This window comes from Rhinolophus sinicus, linkage group LG05 (genome assembly GCF_036562045.2).
Source record: "Rhinolophus sinicus isolate RSC01 linkage group LG05, ASM3656204v1, whole genome shotgun sequence".
Lineage (NCBI taxonomy): Eukaryota > Metazoa > Chordata > Mammalia > Chiroptera > Rhinolophidae > Rhinolophus > Rhinolophus sinicus.
In genome coordinates, this window is record NC_133755.1 from 123,346,325 (window position 1) to 123,363,717 (window position 17,393).

General features: G+C 43.8%; 1 protein-coding gene across 13 annotated transcripts in view; it reads right to left on the reverse strand.

The window, feature by feature from the left end:
- Positions 1 to 17,393, reverse strand: part of BACH2 (BTB domain and CNC homolog 2) — a 326,895-nt gene that overhangs the window by 16,484 nt on the left and 293,018 nt on the right. For all 13 annotated transcript variants that reach the window (XM_019743259.2, XM_019743256.2, XM_019743258.2 and 10 more), the window contains one exon: positions 4,388 to 5,980. In XM_019743259.2, coding sequence (XP_019598818.1) covers positions 4,388 to 5,980 — 1,593 coding nt within the window. The remainder of the gene's footprint in view (positions 1 to 4,387; positions 5,981 to 17,393) is intronic.

Here is a 17,393-nt window from a genome sequence, read left to right on the forward strand (position 1 = left end):
AGAGAGAACTGAAAACACATGTCTACAGAAATCTTGTACACATGTGCTCACAGAAGCGTTATTGATCATAGCCAAAAAAGTGTGAACCCAAATGTCCCTCAACTGCTGAACGGACCCACAAAGTGTGGTGTGTCCACACAATGGAGGATTATTCAGCAATAAAAAGGAATGAAGCACTGACATGTGATGACACAGCTAGTGGGGACAACAATGGCAAGAATAAACCTTGAAAACATTACGCTCAGTGAAAGAAGCCAAGCACAAAACGCCACAACGTATACGAGTTCATTGACATGCAATGCCCAGAATTGGCAAACCTATAGAGACAGAAAGCAGATTCGTGGTTTCCTCGAGTTGAGGGGAGGGCAGTGAGGAGTGACTGCTAACGGGCATGGTGTTTTTTTTAGGGATGATGAAAATGTCTTGGAATTACAGAGTGATGATGGTCATACAACGTTGTGAATCATTAAAAACCCCTGAGCTGTTCACTTGTGAATTTTATGGTAGCTGATATATCTCAACTGACAAAAAGAACCTGTGTGAGATATACACATATATAATTCAAACTTTATAGAAATACATGGAAATGAAACTTTCCCTATACGCCTTCTCCCCAACTTTGCCTCCCATTTTGAAGCAAACTAGGACGTAGTTATGCCTACTGTTTTGTTACTTTTTTCACTTCATATGACCTGTTCATTTTTTCATCATTGGAAGTAAGAAAAAAATGTCCAAACTGGCTTTGTAATGTAACAAACCCAGAAGTCATAAAGAAAAAGACTGGTAACTTGATTACCTAAAACTTATATTTTTCTATACAGACAAAGATACCATAAATTAAAAAAAAACACAAAAAAACCAAAAAAACAGACCAGGAGAAAATAGAGAAAACATTTAGAAAGAGTTAATATGCCTATATTAAACAGTAAGGATCCTGTGATTTGATTGAAATACAAACAACACAAAAGGAAAACAGGCAAAGATGACAACCTCATTAGGAGTTGTCATTTTTTTACCCATCAGTTGGCAAAAATTAAAAGGACTGTTAACAACTAATACGTGGCAACAACAGGGGGTAGTTGCCTAAGTTGCTGAAAAACATATGAATTGCTACAGCATTTTGGGAAAGTAGGTAGGTAGTATTTAACAAATGAGCATAAACTTTAACCCACGTACGGAACTCTAACCCTCTAAAATAAAAGCACCACTACTAAACATGTTCACAAAAATGTTTATTGCAGTAATGTTTTATAAGAGGGAAAAATTGGAAACAACTGAAATGGCTGTTGATAGATGACAGATGAGTAAACTGTGATTTATGGGACCCGTGGATATTAAAGAAGCATGAGTTAGCCGTACGTGACTGACCAACATACATGTACACTGCAGAGATGGCTATGTGAAAAAAAAAAAAAAAGCAAGTTGCTGAGTACTTATATAGTAAATGCCATGAAAACAAAACCCCGACCCCTAGAAATGTGAATATGTGTTTGCATATCGTTGTAGGCACAGAGAAAGCCTGTTCAATTTGGCATGTGATGGGCCGAGTATGCTGTTCGATTATTTAAAAAAAGAAAGTTATTTTTAAAAAGCTGATTGTTGATAAAGACCATATTGTGCTAATTTAAGCTTTCTTTAAAGCTAGGGAATAATGCAAAAGGATGAGATAGGTCAATGTTGATGAGACGGGAGAGTTAACAGAGCAGAACTAGAACATCTACCAAATATACCGTATGCTAACACTTCTTGTCATCTAACATCTTGGTTCCTCACAGAGGTGGAAGAAGAGAGACAGGGAGGGAGCCCGGAACGTCCGTCTGAAGCACTGGACAGGTGGCCAGCAGAGGTGAGAACTCCTGTTTTCATTTCTGACTCTGGTGTCTCCCTGGGGCTTGCTTGGAAGAGAAATCACCTGGACCTTCTACAAGAGCTGACGGAGGCAGGATCAGCTCAGGAGAAGTTGGCTTCTTCAGGATCAGTTCAAGAAAACGAGTGCTGAGTCGCGCTGTGAAGGATTTGTCATCACCATGATGACCGGGGACCACACCTCCACCGGGGTCAAAGGAACTCCCTAAAGCAAGTTATTAACTCAAAGAGGAGCAGTCGTGCTGAGTCCCTGAAATAACTCTTGGAAAACCTAATCTCCTCTACTTGAGGAAAACTAAAATGTCAGACTGGGAAAAACCTTAGCTTTACTGTAGCAATCCTGTTCAAAATGTACTACAGAATGGGGGCGCTATGTGTGATTTCTGAAATGGCATAAAACTTTGGTAAATGTCACTTCTTCCACTGCTTAGAAAAGCAAAAACAGATTTTTTTTAAAAAAGTAAAAATAAAAGTTTTTTTTTTTTTTAAAGAGTGGTATATTTCAGGGGGAGACTAGTCCTGTTCATGACTATTTTTATAGATTGAGTGAGTCCTCCTTTTAACTGATTCATGTAGACCTGAAAGTTCTAAGGTAGACAATGATATGGCTCAAACACAGGAAAAACCACGCGCTCTTGTTGGTGGCACTAGTTCCAAGAAATGACTTTAAGCTCTCCCTTGGAATAGTAGAGAGACAACAGATTTTTTGGAAACTGACAGTTCCTTGAACATGCACAAATGTCATAAAACCATAACCCCTTTAGCTTACTGGGGCTTCTCTTAGGGGAGAGACAAAATACCAGAGATATGGAGGCATTTGTCCTTTTTTCACGACACCAATCCTTGGCAAGATAAATCATTATGTCAATGAACTTGACTCAGTGACTAGGCTTCTGCATCAGGTTTGCTTTGGAACAGTTTCAGGGAAAACAAAACAAAACACACCTCACAAAAGTTGTGATTGGAGGGAAAGAAATGAGTGAGGAAAGAGCAACAACCTTTTGCTGTTTTCACAAAACCTCAATCCTCTCAGGTTAGAGACACAAATGTGCTTCTGGCTTGGGGCCCTGGGCACAAGCCCCCATCCCAGACCTGACAGGATATGGTGTATTTGAGTAGGAATAGTTCCCATTCAAATTTCTTTATAATTCCTTTTAACTAAATGAAATCTGGTCTGTCTCCGTTTTTGCCAGGAAGTAATAGAAGAGGAGGGACCAGGCTAGCTGGTAAAACAAGGAACTGACCACAGGGTATTTCTGCAGTTGGCACAGAGAGCTTTAGAATCTGTTTTCAAAACATGCCCTAACGAAAACTGCATGTGCTTCTTGCCTATCTTGCAGAGGCTGAATACACCACACGTGGCTCTGTGCAAAGCCACCTCATCCCAAGCGGCATTTCTGCTGTCTGGTTGGGTTAACGTCCCTGCTTTACTAGAGAGGCTCCGACCCTGGGAGCGCAGAGGCATACGAGGGCGCTCACTGGCTAATGAGGACCCCGCTTCACTTCCTCCTGTGTATTTTGGATAAGCAGCTCTGAGGAGGGACTTCTCACTGGGTCCACTCCCTCCAGCTCCCGAGGCAGGTCTGAGGCACAGGTGGCAGTCTCAGGTTGGTTCCTTATCAACCAGTAAGACAGTGCCGGACTGTGGCACAGACTCCCTCGTGTCTTCCTAGGGGACTCTCAAGTTATGGGGGGAGGGGGACATATGGGGTGTGTCTTCTTCCCTGTCCTTAGCCACGTGGATCTTGCTGATGACGTGGCTGGTGTTGCTCCTGTTCCCTCTCCCAGCATTGGCGAGACATGGATGGAACCTTTGAAATTTTTATCTATGAAGCATTTTGCTTTCAGGGTGGGCAGCAACCACTGCTTAACCCCATTTACCCCCCCAAACAACTTCTCGCCATGTGGGGGGAGCTCAGGAATAATATACTGTTACGTGTGACTGATTAGGGAGCTTCTGCAGTGACCCTGGGACCAGGATGGACGGTGAGCTGTCCGTCACCTGCATTGCGACCCCAGGGTCTTGTTGACAAGGAAAATTTAAAGGATGTTGGGAAAGCACCTGTCCCATGTGGATGTATCTAGTTTCTATCCATTTGGAAAGGGATTTTATACTTCCCTTCGCCATGAAGGGTGAGGAGCAAGGATGGAGGTGATGCGTACAGCATCCTTCCAAAGCAGAGGGAGAAGCAGAAGGAGAAAGGAGGGAAAAGGAGGGCTGACGTGCCTGAGCATGCTTTCATGCATTAGACTTCCTTTACTCACTAAGCAGCTTGCTTCTGCTTGTTGACTATTGAAATCTAGATCCCATTTCAAGAGCCTTCTAGGACAAAAGCAGTTAATTCGGAAGCACCGTGAAGCATCCTGCCTCCATGGATGGGGGAGGCAGTACCTTTACTGGAACCTTTCATCGTGGCACGTAAGAACCATCTGGGAGTGGTGGGGAATAGGGGAAGGGAGAGTCCAGATAAAGGACCGAGAGAGAGTGGATCACATGCTTGAATTTAGGTGGGTTCCCTACCTCCTGGCCCCTGTCCTGCACAGGACACGACTCACTGTCTGCTTCCGAGAATGATCCGGACTCGTCGCTGGAGTTGGTTCCGTAAGACTGCTCACATTTAATTTGGGGTCGGACTTGGTTGTACATTCCATCTCCCATCAGGCCTGGTTCCTGATGTTCTGTGGCAAGGAATCTGGCTCCCTGGGAACAGGGCGAGGAGGAGAACTCACAGAGAGGGAGGCTGCAGGGAGAGCCCCCGCTCCCGTCCTCCGCGTAGGAATAGGAAGAGCATGAGCTGGAAGTCCTGGTCCTGGTCTCCAAGGGGGGCGAGCGAGGGCAGACCTTGATTGGCACCGGGCAGCTAGTGTTGGGCCGCATCCTTCCTGGCAAGTGGTCAGCCATCAGCCCACCATGGGAGTAGGCCTGTGAGCTGGGGAGGGATTGGCCTGCCCCCACCCACAGACCCTTTGGCACCGGCTCAGAGAGGTCTTTGTCCAAACTGCTTACCCCAGAATATGAATGCACAGAACTGCTCACTTGGTCACAAGCGCTCGAGGAGAAGATCACACTTCTCCGGTCCAGCTCTCCTTCCTGCTTACAGAGAGCCTCCACCCCAGGCCCCTTGAGGGGCGACCCCATCGTGAAGTTGGACGTGTCCTTCTGGCCCATGTGGGCCTGTCCATAATTCCCCGTGAAAGGGGCATAGTCAGTTTTAAGGTCACCCTGAGTGATGCCCTTGTCGAAAGGGCACGCGGAACTCCTGGCAAAGTGCTGCTGAGATGTACTGGGCAGGCCAGACAGCTCCACACTTTTTGTTATGCTGAACAGAGGCCTTAAGCAGGAGGGAGAGGACACGCTCCTGGATCTCTCCAGGCAGGTGGCCCCAGCGGGGAGGGCGGGGGCGGGGGCGGGGCTGGGCTGTTTCCGCTCCATTTCCACATCCCCGGCTCTGTCCTTGACGTCAGGCTCATCTCCGGACAGGCAGAGTGTGATGCTCTCCTCCTCGTTCTCTTCACTGGGCGGCTCACTTTTTATCTGCCCCATGGCTAGCCCTGGCTTGAGGCTGTTGCCAGAGTTATCTTCACTGAATGTGCTTGCAAAACCTGAGGTACTATGTGATGATGCGTTATAGACATTCTTGGTACATGCAAGCTGGTATTTTTTGTATCGGGGGTACTGCATTAATGCGTCCTTTTCAGAGCTCTCCTTGGTGTCTGTCGGCCCATCCGACTCAGGCAGCAAAGCTTCTTCCTTCTCTGCCACTGGGATGGTGGTGGCCTCAAAGCTTTTGGGGTCTGGAAGCATCTTGTCCCTGGGGCAAGCCATCTTAGCCGTCTCTGAATCCATCGTCTCCTCCTCTTCCTCTTCCTCCTCTCCCGCGGAGTTCTCATGGTCCTCGTGTGGGCGCGGGCAGGCCGTGTCCTTCCGGCACACAAACAGGCCATCCTCCCTGTTCAGGAGCTGGGTCTGCAGGAAACTGAAGCAGGAATCCTCCAGGTTGTGCATGCGCAGGAACTCGGCACAGCGGATGACCTCACGGATGTTTTCTCTGCTGAGTAACAGCTTGGCGGTGTAGGCAAACTGTAACAGTGGCCCAAAGCCCCTGGCCGTGACCTGCAAAACAAACAGGGAAATTGCCCACATTAACCATCAGTACCGCTATTGTCCCGAATCCCTCAACTGAAGCAAGGTAAGCAGACAGTGCTAATGTCCCAGAAGAAAGACTGCAAAGGAACAGTTAATCTCATACTGGGTCAGCAATGATTCTGCTTCCAATAATTAGTGCCTGTCTCGTGCATGCCACTGCTCTATTTCATCACCTCACACAGAATTGAAAATCACCAGGGTCAAGTGGCTAAACAAGATGATAACGGGTTCAGTGTTTACACTAATGAAACATCCTGGCAAAAATGCACGGTAACAATGGGAAGCCTATTAATTTCCCTCCTAATCAGTGCTGTTGAGAGCCACTCTACATAAGGAGTGATGTGACACTTCTTGCAGTTGCCTTGAGCCAAAGAAAGCATTATGGTTTTCTTGTCAACCGCACAACTGGCAATATGGCCCTGTTAAAAACTGAAAGTCCGTAGGGTTTCAAATAGTTTTTCCTCACTTACAAAGTTAAACAGACACATTCGAAGCAACGCCTGTTTTGTTCATTCATCATGGTTTCTAGTTGGGACTTTTCATTCACCATGTCATACCTGATCTTACAACCATACCAGAGATGATGACAAACCAATTTCTTGTTCTCAACAAGAAATTAACTCCTGGCCCATAAAGAATGGGGGTTACAGAGCTAAACAAACTGGCTGTCATTTAAATGATTGAAGCTGCTGAGTGGCGCAGGACATGGGCTAGTCCTTCCCTAATTATAAGCAGCAGCTTTGCCGCGCAGCTGTCTTCTCTCCTGGTAAATCTTCAGAGGCTAAGCCTGCTGTCATGCGCTGCTCATCCATTATATTTTACACAGATTGATAATGTGCTATTTATGTGTGTACGCGTGCGCACATGCATACACACACAGAATAACATAGACAATTAGAAATACTTTGCCTAAGGCGAATTGTTTTTTTTCCCAGTGTAAGTGGATTGAACTTGCTGGTGTTCAGGCAGGCAGCCTTCCCCTCTATGCAAAACCATGCATCCTCTAGGTTCTTGCAAGCTCTGATGACCCCACAGAAAGGGGAGGCAGGTCCATGAGTCATGTGTACAAATCAGTGAAAGAGGCAATCGTGGGGCCTTGCTGGAAGCTATAGTACAAGGGATTTAAAAATATCTGCTAGGGGAGTAAGTGCAGAGCAAAATGAACGGGCAACCTTTGTAGCCGACTTCTACATGTACTAAATTCACCACAGCACACAGAGCCAAAACTCTTGTGAGGACTTATATTAGCTATTCATGATTCAGCTTGGACATGGACTTCTCTGGGAGCCCTCTCCAAACCTACGAGAGAGAATGAATGACACCAGCCTCTCAGCCCCCATAGCCACATTGAGGAAATGTCTTGGATTCTCCAGGGCAGCCCTGACTTTATATTGCTGCCTTCTTCCCAGGAAGGGAAATTTCTCAGATACATAACTGAATGGGATTTTTAATTGTTAAGAATTTTGAAGTACTTTAAATAAAATTCCAAACAAAAAACTTTTCTGTCAGTTAATGAGTCCCAAGATATTTGGTTACAAAAAAATACAACAAAAACCATGACTGCTAGACCCATGTGACAGTTCTACCAGGGTGATCATTATTCTCTCACTTTTGTTACACTTAACTGGGTCTGTGTTTTATCACAAGATGGCAAGGTCCTTTAGATTAGGGATTGTTTTGTTTCTCTTTCTAAGTCTGCATCTAACTAGGGTCTCTAACATGGTACAACACCTGAGAAAAGTTTGTATGTTACTCAATATGTCATAAATCTAACTGTGCCTCTAATACAACTAGAGTGTACAGAACGTGACAACACAGCGTTTGGTGAGTGTTGTCTCAAATTATTTTTGGAGCAAGGCATTGTGCAAACCAACATACCAAACCAATCAACCAATCCAAGACAGGCAAGAGGATTTGTCTTGTCCCCGAGCACTAATACTGAAAAGGAGCTCATCTGTCATACGCTTCTGTGTCTTACACTAAGCTGACCATAAGACACTCAGCAAATCTAGTATGTACTGTATCAATCTTATGGACATTTCTCCCGGAAACCTTTAAAAGGGAGTGCAAGGCAAGGAAGTACGCGTTTATAACTAACCCAAGAAGGCAATGAGAATGTCACATGATCCATTTCTTCATTGGAACATGGCTGCACCACAAAGAGAGGAAGGGCAGAATCAAGGCTCCATTCCTAGGCCATCTGCCAGTGGCTGAGTGGATAATACACTTTTTGAATTTCGGCAGATGTGATCACTCACTCTACGGGAAATTGGGGAAACTCATCTCAGTGTAGTCTGTTTTCTATACAGTCCTCCTCATCCTCTCATCCTTATCGCCATTTCTTTCTTATATTGATGCTCTTGGTCTCAGTAGGTCCCACCACTGTCCCCCACCACGGTTGCTTCTTAAAAGAAAATTCTTAAATAAGCCAGAAACACCTATGGGGATCCCTGGATTGGTCCTGGGTGCCACCAGTTGCCACAGGGCTACAAGGAGCTGGAGAAAGCGTTTCCACTCAAGGAGGGGCTGATGCTTGATGCAGGAGCTGGACTGAGGATGCTGATGAGCAGAGTCTCAATATCCCAAATCAAATCCCCTTTCCTTTTGGGCTTAGGAGACATGATGAGCTTAAAATGATCATCAGACGGTCACGAAAGAGTCATGAATAAAAACGGGGTTTTGAACTGTCATTCAAGCCCAAGGTCAGAGGAAATGGTGTTCTCACCATGAGATTTCAAGAGTCCATAGCTACCTCGTCCCCCATGAGTTTCATTCTGCTTTGTCCTATTCAATTCTGCTGAATTTTGCTCAGCTGCTGTGTGCAGGGCTCTGTCTAGTGAGTCACAATTATCACTCAGCAGGCACCTCCTGGTGCCCAGCACCATGCTAGCTGGTTCTCACAACACCCTGCAAGGCAGGCATGAGTGACTCTATTTTGTAGACAAGGAAACTGAGTAGCCAGGAGGTGAAGGTATTCAGCCACCGTCATAGAGCTGGGATTCCAATCCCAGTGCTATGAGGAATGCATAAGGCTAAGGCTCAGGCCTGTGCTCAAGAAACCTACAATTCAGCTTTGTAGAATAGGTACAAAAAATGAAAAGTCAATTAAGCCACAATGGAAGTCCACACTGGAAGGGTTCTCACAAGATCACACAATTAGTTGACTGAAAAATCCAGACCAATTCAGGAGAAGAGGAAAGTGCTGAGGTCTGTGGGGACCCCTTGAGCACTGACAAGCAGGACACCTGCAGTGCAGTGAATTCCCCCTTTCTATGTCTGTGCTGGGTCAAGGGTTGCTTTGATACAATGGGACCTTATGAACTGCCACAGGTGTCCCATGCAGGGACCGATCTCGGGTGCACTTCAGGCCAGCTGTAACACCTCCAAATATACAAAACAGAAAGCAAGAGCCCGTCACACCTGCAGGCCAGTGTGAAAACAGGCAGAGCCTTTCTAATTATTGATTTAGGCTCCATCTTGAGAAGGCTACACTGTATTTCCATTTTTAGGAATCATTAAACTCATTCATTGTACTTGTAAAGCAAATATCCAGGTACCAATGTGAAGCTGTATGTTTATGAAACTGTGACCACAAGTTTGCATTGTTATTTACTTTCTGGTTTTAACGAGTAAGCCTCCAATAATGGGAAAAAATAAGGGGGGGTGGGAGGTGGAGAATCTCACACAAAAGTAATGACCCATAAAGATGTTATTTAAAAAGGTAACGATCATAAAGTTAAAGAAGAATGAAGTGACTAGAAATAGCATGCCAGTTTTATTTCACGGGTGTTAATGGAACTGTGTTTCACTGCTCCAAGGGAAGCAGATATATCTAGGTTAAAATTTGCTGGTCAGGAATGGCCTACAGGTCTGATAAACAAATGTAAAATACAATATTAATGACAACCTGGGATAACAGGCGTGCATTTTGAATGAACTATTTTGGATGGATCTTTTTGAAGACTATCTTTTCATCACGCTTAATACATAACTACCTGGTTCCCCAACATGCGATACACACTGTGCTGCAGATAAGACTGGCTCACACATGGGGGGCAGGATGGAGTGTGCCACGAGGGGCTAAGACCTGAGAGAGGGCAGAAGTAACACCCCCCTTGCTCTCAGGTTGCTCCAAAGGAGGCAATGACCTCATCCGGGAGTCAACACACACAAGGCAAGTGGCACTGACCTTTAGGTTTCAGACCCGAGAGAAACCAGGTCAGACTACGAAACCCAGGCACTACGGGGTGTGTTCACATGCTGATAATGTGCAGAACGTTTGACCCACTGAAACGATGACTCTTAACCCCACATTCCCTTGGGTTCTGATGTAGCATCTTTATGCGGCTGATGAAAGGAAGATGAACTGGTGAAACCTCACTGGCAGAGGACAGGTGTGGGTGCCGCTGGCAGAGCTGGGCATTCCCTCTCAGGAGGTGCCTCGTTTACTGCTGGACAGAGCTTACGACAGGGACCTTCGAACAGTTTTGTCATTCTGGGCTCTCGCAGGGACTAGGCAGTTTACCTTCAGGCGTGAAGTGCAAAGAGGGCTTGGGAATTTTTATGAGACATGGAACGGAACAGCGCTCCCTTCTTAAGCCACGTGATTAAGATCTCCTTAGTTGGTTCCGGCAGCGTCTGTACACGGCAGGAGCACTGAGCCCATCTGCAGAAGGCGCAGCAGACAAATCAGGAGATCTGGGGACGGCTCCCTGAGAGAAGGGTGGCATCCTTCTCAAGACCTCCTAAGTGCACCTTTACAAAACAAGGAACCTTTTACCCTCAGCAACACCGTGCCTACCTCCCCGATGAAGCTGGATCTCTTATACACTGCAGGAGCTGGGAAGGTGAAGGTAACAAAGCTCTGCTGATGGACATTTTAAAATGCTGAAGCCACTGACCGTCCCTCTTGGTTGATTTTTGTACAGCAAGCCTCTTGTTAAATAAAGAAAACAACACTGGTGACAACTCTTCCTTCCCAATGCACTACCTCCCATTCTACACGATGATGAACACTGATACAGCAAAAAGCCAAGACTTCTAATCTGAATTTCCTATAATTGAAATCCATAGTATCACACTTTTCTCGCCAAAGCAGCATGCTCTGAAAGCACACTACCGTCAGGACGTGTTGGTTAAATTAACTTCACTATTTCAACAAAGCTTCTGGTCATATTAGCATTTTTAAAGAGAAAACAAGAGAAAACAATCTTGTTTCTTTTCCTAAAGTAATAACACAAAAACTAAGTCAACATTCAAGTTGATTTATACATATAAGTATACGATTTTGTAGGGTGGAGTTTTTTTGCTAAGGAAAACCCTCTGTGCTAGCGAATATGGCTTAAAAGCATAAAATTAAATGTGATTTCTCTCCTGTGCAGTCTCAAATTTGGGTCTGCAGCCACAACATACATAAGAGTCCCTCTCTCTTAACTGTAATTCTGCCCCTGAGATTCTCTATCTGATCTCTTAGTCACTACTTTTCTTTTACTTATATGTAATGTCATTCACCAACCATATACCAGGCACTCACTGTATACTGTATGAGGTCTGGGGGAGCCAGCTTTCCTTAGATTCAAATTCTAGATCTACTATGTACCAGCTGTGTAACTTGGGCTGGTTACTTAACCTTTCTGTGCTTCAGTTTCTCCACTGTAAGAGAGGATATGAACAATGGCTGCTTTGTAGTAAAACCTTTGGAACAGGGTCTGGCATTGAGTAACAACTATTACTACTGTTGTTATTACAAAGATGAATTAAGTCTAGTCTCTTTTTCCAGGGAGCTAAGAGGCTGACCAGGGAGACAGATGTTCTACACAAATGTCTACAATGTGATCTGAGTATGTAACAGGTATTTATAGGGTGCCAAAGGAGGACCCAGCCGGGGGCAGTAACTGCTAAGAGCATTATATAAGCCTTCCTAGAGAAGGTGACCCTTGCCCTGAGTGCTGCAGGCTGAGTTGAAGTTCATCTGATAAGTCAAAGAAGGGCATGGCTTGCTCCCTCATCTTTCTCAGGCTCTTCCTAAAGGGCCACTTTCTCAGTGAGGCCTTTCTTGGGCCTCTATTCACAAGGGCCGTCATCTGCCCCAACACTAGGATTGGTGTACAGGATTTGCAGGGCTCAGTGCAAAGTGAAAATGTGGGCCTCCTGTTCGGAGATTAAGAATTTCAAGACGATGACAGCAGGACATTAAACCAAGTCCAGGGGCCTTCTGAGTCCAGGGCCCTGTGCAATTGCACATGTATACCCAGGAATTTGGCCCTTTCAACACACACACACACACACTACCTATCCCCTGCAATTGAAATGGGCTCCCTGATGTCAAAGGCGGTGATGGCATCCCAGGGTAGAGGTCAAACAGTGGAACTCCATTTGAGTGAAACTCCGAAAGGTAGTTGGCAGAGCTACTGTGATCAGCAGTGTAGATAGTAGTGACTGGCAGGGCTGTGGGTACCTTGAACTGAAACACATGGTCAGCCCACTGATGAATATTTCATTGGTTAAAAAAAAAAAGGAAAAGCAGTAAGGTTAAGTGAACAAACACATGACATGAATCCACATGATTGAGAGGCATGATCCCAGATTCTCTGAAACCGACTCCTAGGAACTTTTAGGAAGGACCCTACAATAACCCACATTTTCGCTATAATTTCTCCTGTCACAAGGGTTTGTAGAATGTAATCTGGTAGTTTTTTCCTAATCCATGGACTAAATGCAAACTTTTTTAATTAAAAAAATGTAACACAAATTATTTGGAAATGATTCAGATCAGAACCAAATCTATCTAAACATCCATTCCTCTGTCCACCCACCCACCCACCCATTTCTGTCCATGTACTAAAGTAGCGTTACTTTAATACAAATAGGAAAATGTAAACAGCTCTGACCAACTACTAACTTTAATTTCGATCATTGAATTTAATTTTAGTCTGAAATTATAAGCTCATATGCTGCTTATTTACTATTGCCTTGGCCTCATGCCCTTTCTTCTCATGTTCCCTCTTGTAATGCTGAGGCTGGGAGTTTAAAAACTGCATTTCCCAGGCTGGCCTGGTGGCTCAGGTGGTTAGAGCTCCATGCTCCTAACTCTGAAGGCTGCCGGTTCCATTCCCACATGGGCCAGTGGGCTCTCAACCACAAGGTTGCCGGTTCAATTCCTCGAGTCCCGCAAGGGATGGTGGGCTGTGCCCCCTGCAACTAGCAACGGCAACTGGACCTGGAGCTGAGCTGTGCCCTCCACAACTAAGACTGAAAGGACAACAACTTGAAGCTGAACAGCACCCTCCACAACTAAGACTGAAAGGACAACAACTTGACTTGGAAAAAAGTCCTGGAACTACACACTGTTCCCCTAATAAAGTCCTGTTCCCCTTCCCCAATAAAAATTAAAAAAAAATCTTAAAAAAAAAAAAAGATTGATCGGGGCTTCAGGTGTTGTCACCTGGACACCATCTATTAAAAAACAAACAAAAACAAAGTGCGTTTCCCAGGCTCCTATGCTGGTTGACTTTTTCTTGGATTTTGCCAATAAGGGACACTGGTGGGAGATCAGAAGGATGGAGGAAAGGCGAAGCTGTGGTTCAGTTTCCTTCTCTTTTTCTTTCCTTCCCTAGTGGTGTGTTGGGGAAGTGGCTGCGTAAGGGGCGGTCTCCTCCACAGGCAGACGTCCCTTTTATCCCCTCCCGCCTCAGCAGTGGTAGCTGCTTCCTACAGCCATTAATCACTCTTCCCCTTTCTGTTCTTCCAGTTTTCCAACACCTGTGTAACCAATTCTGTTTTATATCCCCTCTGAAACACCTGGCATGGTTTCTGTTTCCCTGACTCAATCCTCATCCATTTTGCAAACAAGGAAGCAAAAGAGGTGAAGCCCAGAAAGCCCAGAAAGGTGAAGGGATTTTCCCAAAGCCACATGGCTGGTCAGCCAGGGCTTAACCAAGTCTTCTGACTGTGGAGTTCAATTCTCATACTCCTCTCCTATCTGTTGCTGTCTCTCTGAAGTGAACCAGAAACGAAATTGTATTTCATATGGAAACACATTATTCTAAGTTGTATTACACTCTTTAAAATATTCAGTTTTATATAGCTCTATCCAAAGGAGTCTGGCCAACTGGAAGTGGTACTTCCCTGGATATGAAGAAGGATGAATCTCACACTTTCTTTTATTATGTACATTGTTCAGATTCAGTGCCTGGATTTTTCTTAAAGAATAAAGATAATTGATAAATCCCTCTATTGCCCAATGAAACTCTATAAATCCCAGAAAGCCTTTTTATCACATAGGAATTTGGTAAATTAGCAGGGATCAGCTTAGAATCTGGAAGACACCAAAGCAGAAATGCCTTTCTAGTGGGGAGCCAGGTGGCACCAGAGCTTTATTCCAAATTAGAAAGGCAGCCTGATAAAGTTGATGTTTAGAGGGAATGTCAGGTATCCCCCATCTGTGTCACTCAGCTCAGAATTATCATGGGGCTACATAATAGCTGAAACTGCCCCTGAGCTGTATCTTTAGTTGCTCAGCATTGATGAGAACAGAGAAGGGGAAGCAAACATTCGTTGTCTTTCTTGGGAACTAGCAACACCCCGACCCTGTGGAACTTCAACTGGGTGGTCTTACCTCCTCATCTCTGCCCTTAATTACTTTCTCATTCAGGTATTGATGGTTATATTTCCCAGGTAAGTGATGGGCAAAAGTTATATCCTGTTTCCCTAAAAATAAGACCTAGCCGGACAATCAGCTCTAATGTGTCTTTTGGAGAAAATATTAGTGTAAGATCCGGTATTATATTATGTTATGTTGTGTTATGTTATATTATATAAGACCCAGTCTTATATTATAGTAAAATAAGACTGAGTCTTACAGTAATTTTTGCTCCAAAAGACGCATTAGAGCTCATTGTCCGGCTAGGTCTTATTTTCGGGGAAACATGGTATATGATACAAATATATTCATATTTACTCTAAAAGCATACAATGAAAATAGAAACTCTCCCTTCTGAAAGATTATATAATGCACTTCATGGAATAATGTTTAAAAACCCGATTTCAGTATAAGTGTAGATCCTAAAATAGGTAAAAATAGTAGTAACTTTTTACATTTTTCAGTGTAAAATGAAAGTGAAAAGCATCCCACTCACTGGTAACAAAGTAGTAAAAACCTGCATCTAGGTTTATAGTTTCATTTGAAAAACCACCTCTAACAGAAAATTATTTTTAAAAAGAAGATTTAAAAAAATTACCTAATTTCCATTTTAAATGCCCTCCCCATTCAGGGACCCAGTGATCTTCCTAGACCAGAGTTTTCTTGAGTCAAGGTTTGATTCACTTCTTCAGTCCCTCTACTTATTTCAAACCAACCATCAACCACTTGATCTTCAACCAGAAACACAAAACATTTTTAAGGTTTCTAGTGAAGAGAAGTTGAGTCCCTTCTCAGAGCCTTCTTTTTATCATTATTATTATTAGTTTCAGGTGTACAAAACAATGTACTAGTTAGACATTTATACCCCTCACAAAGTGATAACCCCTCGCCCCCAATCTACTACCCGTCTGACATCGCATATAGCTGTTACAGTTCCGCTGACTCTATTCCCTATGCTGTACACCACATCCTGTGACTATATATATGTTAAATTATAGTTATGATTCATTATTATTCAGCTTCAGCTTCAGGTGTACAGTGCAGTGATCAGGCATCTACACTGTCCATGGAGCAGTCTCCCTAATAAGACAAGTATCCATCAGATACCCTATAAAATCCTTACAACATTATTGATTATATTCCCCAAACTGACTTTCGTATCCCCGTGGCAATCTTGTGGTTACTGATTGTGCTTTCTAATCCCTTCACCTTCTCCTTCATCCCCACCCCTCCTCCCATCTAGCAACCCTCAGTTTTTCTCTATGTCTCTGAGACTGTTTCTGATTACTTTGTTCATTTATTCTATTCTTTAGATTCCACGTATAAGTGAGATCATATGGTATTTGTCTTTCTCCGTCTGACTTATTTCACTTAACATAATGTTCTCTAGGTCCATCCACATCTTTGCAAATGGTAAGATTTCATTCTTCTTTATGGCCGAAGCTTCTAATGGTTCTTCATATCAAGCCAAAATTCCCACCCCTGGAACCTAACCAGTTATGAGCCCCTGTACCCTCTCGCTGCCCTCCTCTGAACCATCTTGTGGTTGACTACATCCCCGGCAAGGTATGTAGACTGTGTAAATGCTCCGGTGAATGGTATGGAGGACAGAACCTCTCTCAGTTTAGATCCCATTTTCTAGGAATGTTGACTAAGATTTACTTCACTGTCTCTTATTACTTATGGTGCTGTCAATGAACAACTCTGAGCTTTCCGCCCTCCACAGCATGTGCTACTGATAAGCCACCTGTCCAGCTTAGCCTTGCAAAATTGATTTTTTGACCCATACTTGTCTAGATATTCAGAAATCATCCCTATTATACAAACTTTTCTTCAGTCAAACATTTAAGATCCACTTTCTCCCTTGTTTTTGAAAACTATGATGCTATTTTTCTGATCTGCAGACTTACAATGCTTTCCTGGATTCCGTAATTCTTTAAAGATTTTGACTATAACAAATTATACCATAATCATGTCTAATTTTTTTTCTGTAGTTTGGGGGCTTTACTTCTGACTAGAAGCTGAGGTGTTTTCTTATTGTTCATCTACCTGGGGTTTCCATTTCTTTCTACAAGTTTTTGTCACTTTTCCACCTAATGGACATTCTCCTTGATACATAATATAGAGATAACTCTGGGCTCCTTGCCATCTTCAGTATCAAACAGTCTGCCCCGAATGGCAGCTGTCGGCTTCCTTGTCTTCATGCTCCAAACAGAAAGGTCCACTCATTTTGGGCTTCAGTTTTCTTGATACTGTTTTTGCGGTTCCATACAGCTTTTTATAGCTGTTTACGTTTTTCTATCACTGGGGGGGAAAGAAAGCACTGAACTAAACAAAGAACTGTAGTTTTGTTAAAAAAAAAAAAAGGTTCTTTATTTGAACTTTGTTTTCAGCATTCCATGCTCCCCGAGCCATCTTTCCCTGCATATGCATAATTTCTACTTTTCTCTTATTTACTTATTTATTTAGTTAAAAAAAAACTACTTTCAAAAGGTCTTGAACGCCGAAAGATAAAACTCTTAGAAGAAAACACAGGAATAAAGCTTCAGGAGACTGGACTTGGCAATGATTTCTTGGATGTGACACCAAAAGCACAGGCAACAAAAACAAAAATAGACAAATGGGACTACATCAAACTTAAAATTTTTTGTGCATCAAAGGACTCAACAGAGTGAAAAGGCAGCTTATGAAATGGGAGAAAGTATTTGCAAATCATTTATCTGATAAGGGGTTAATACC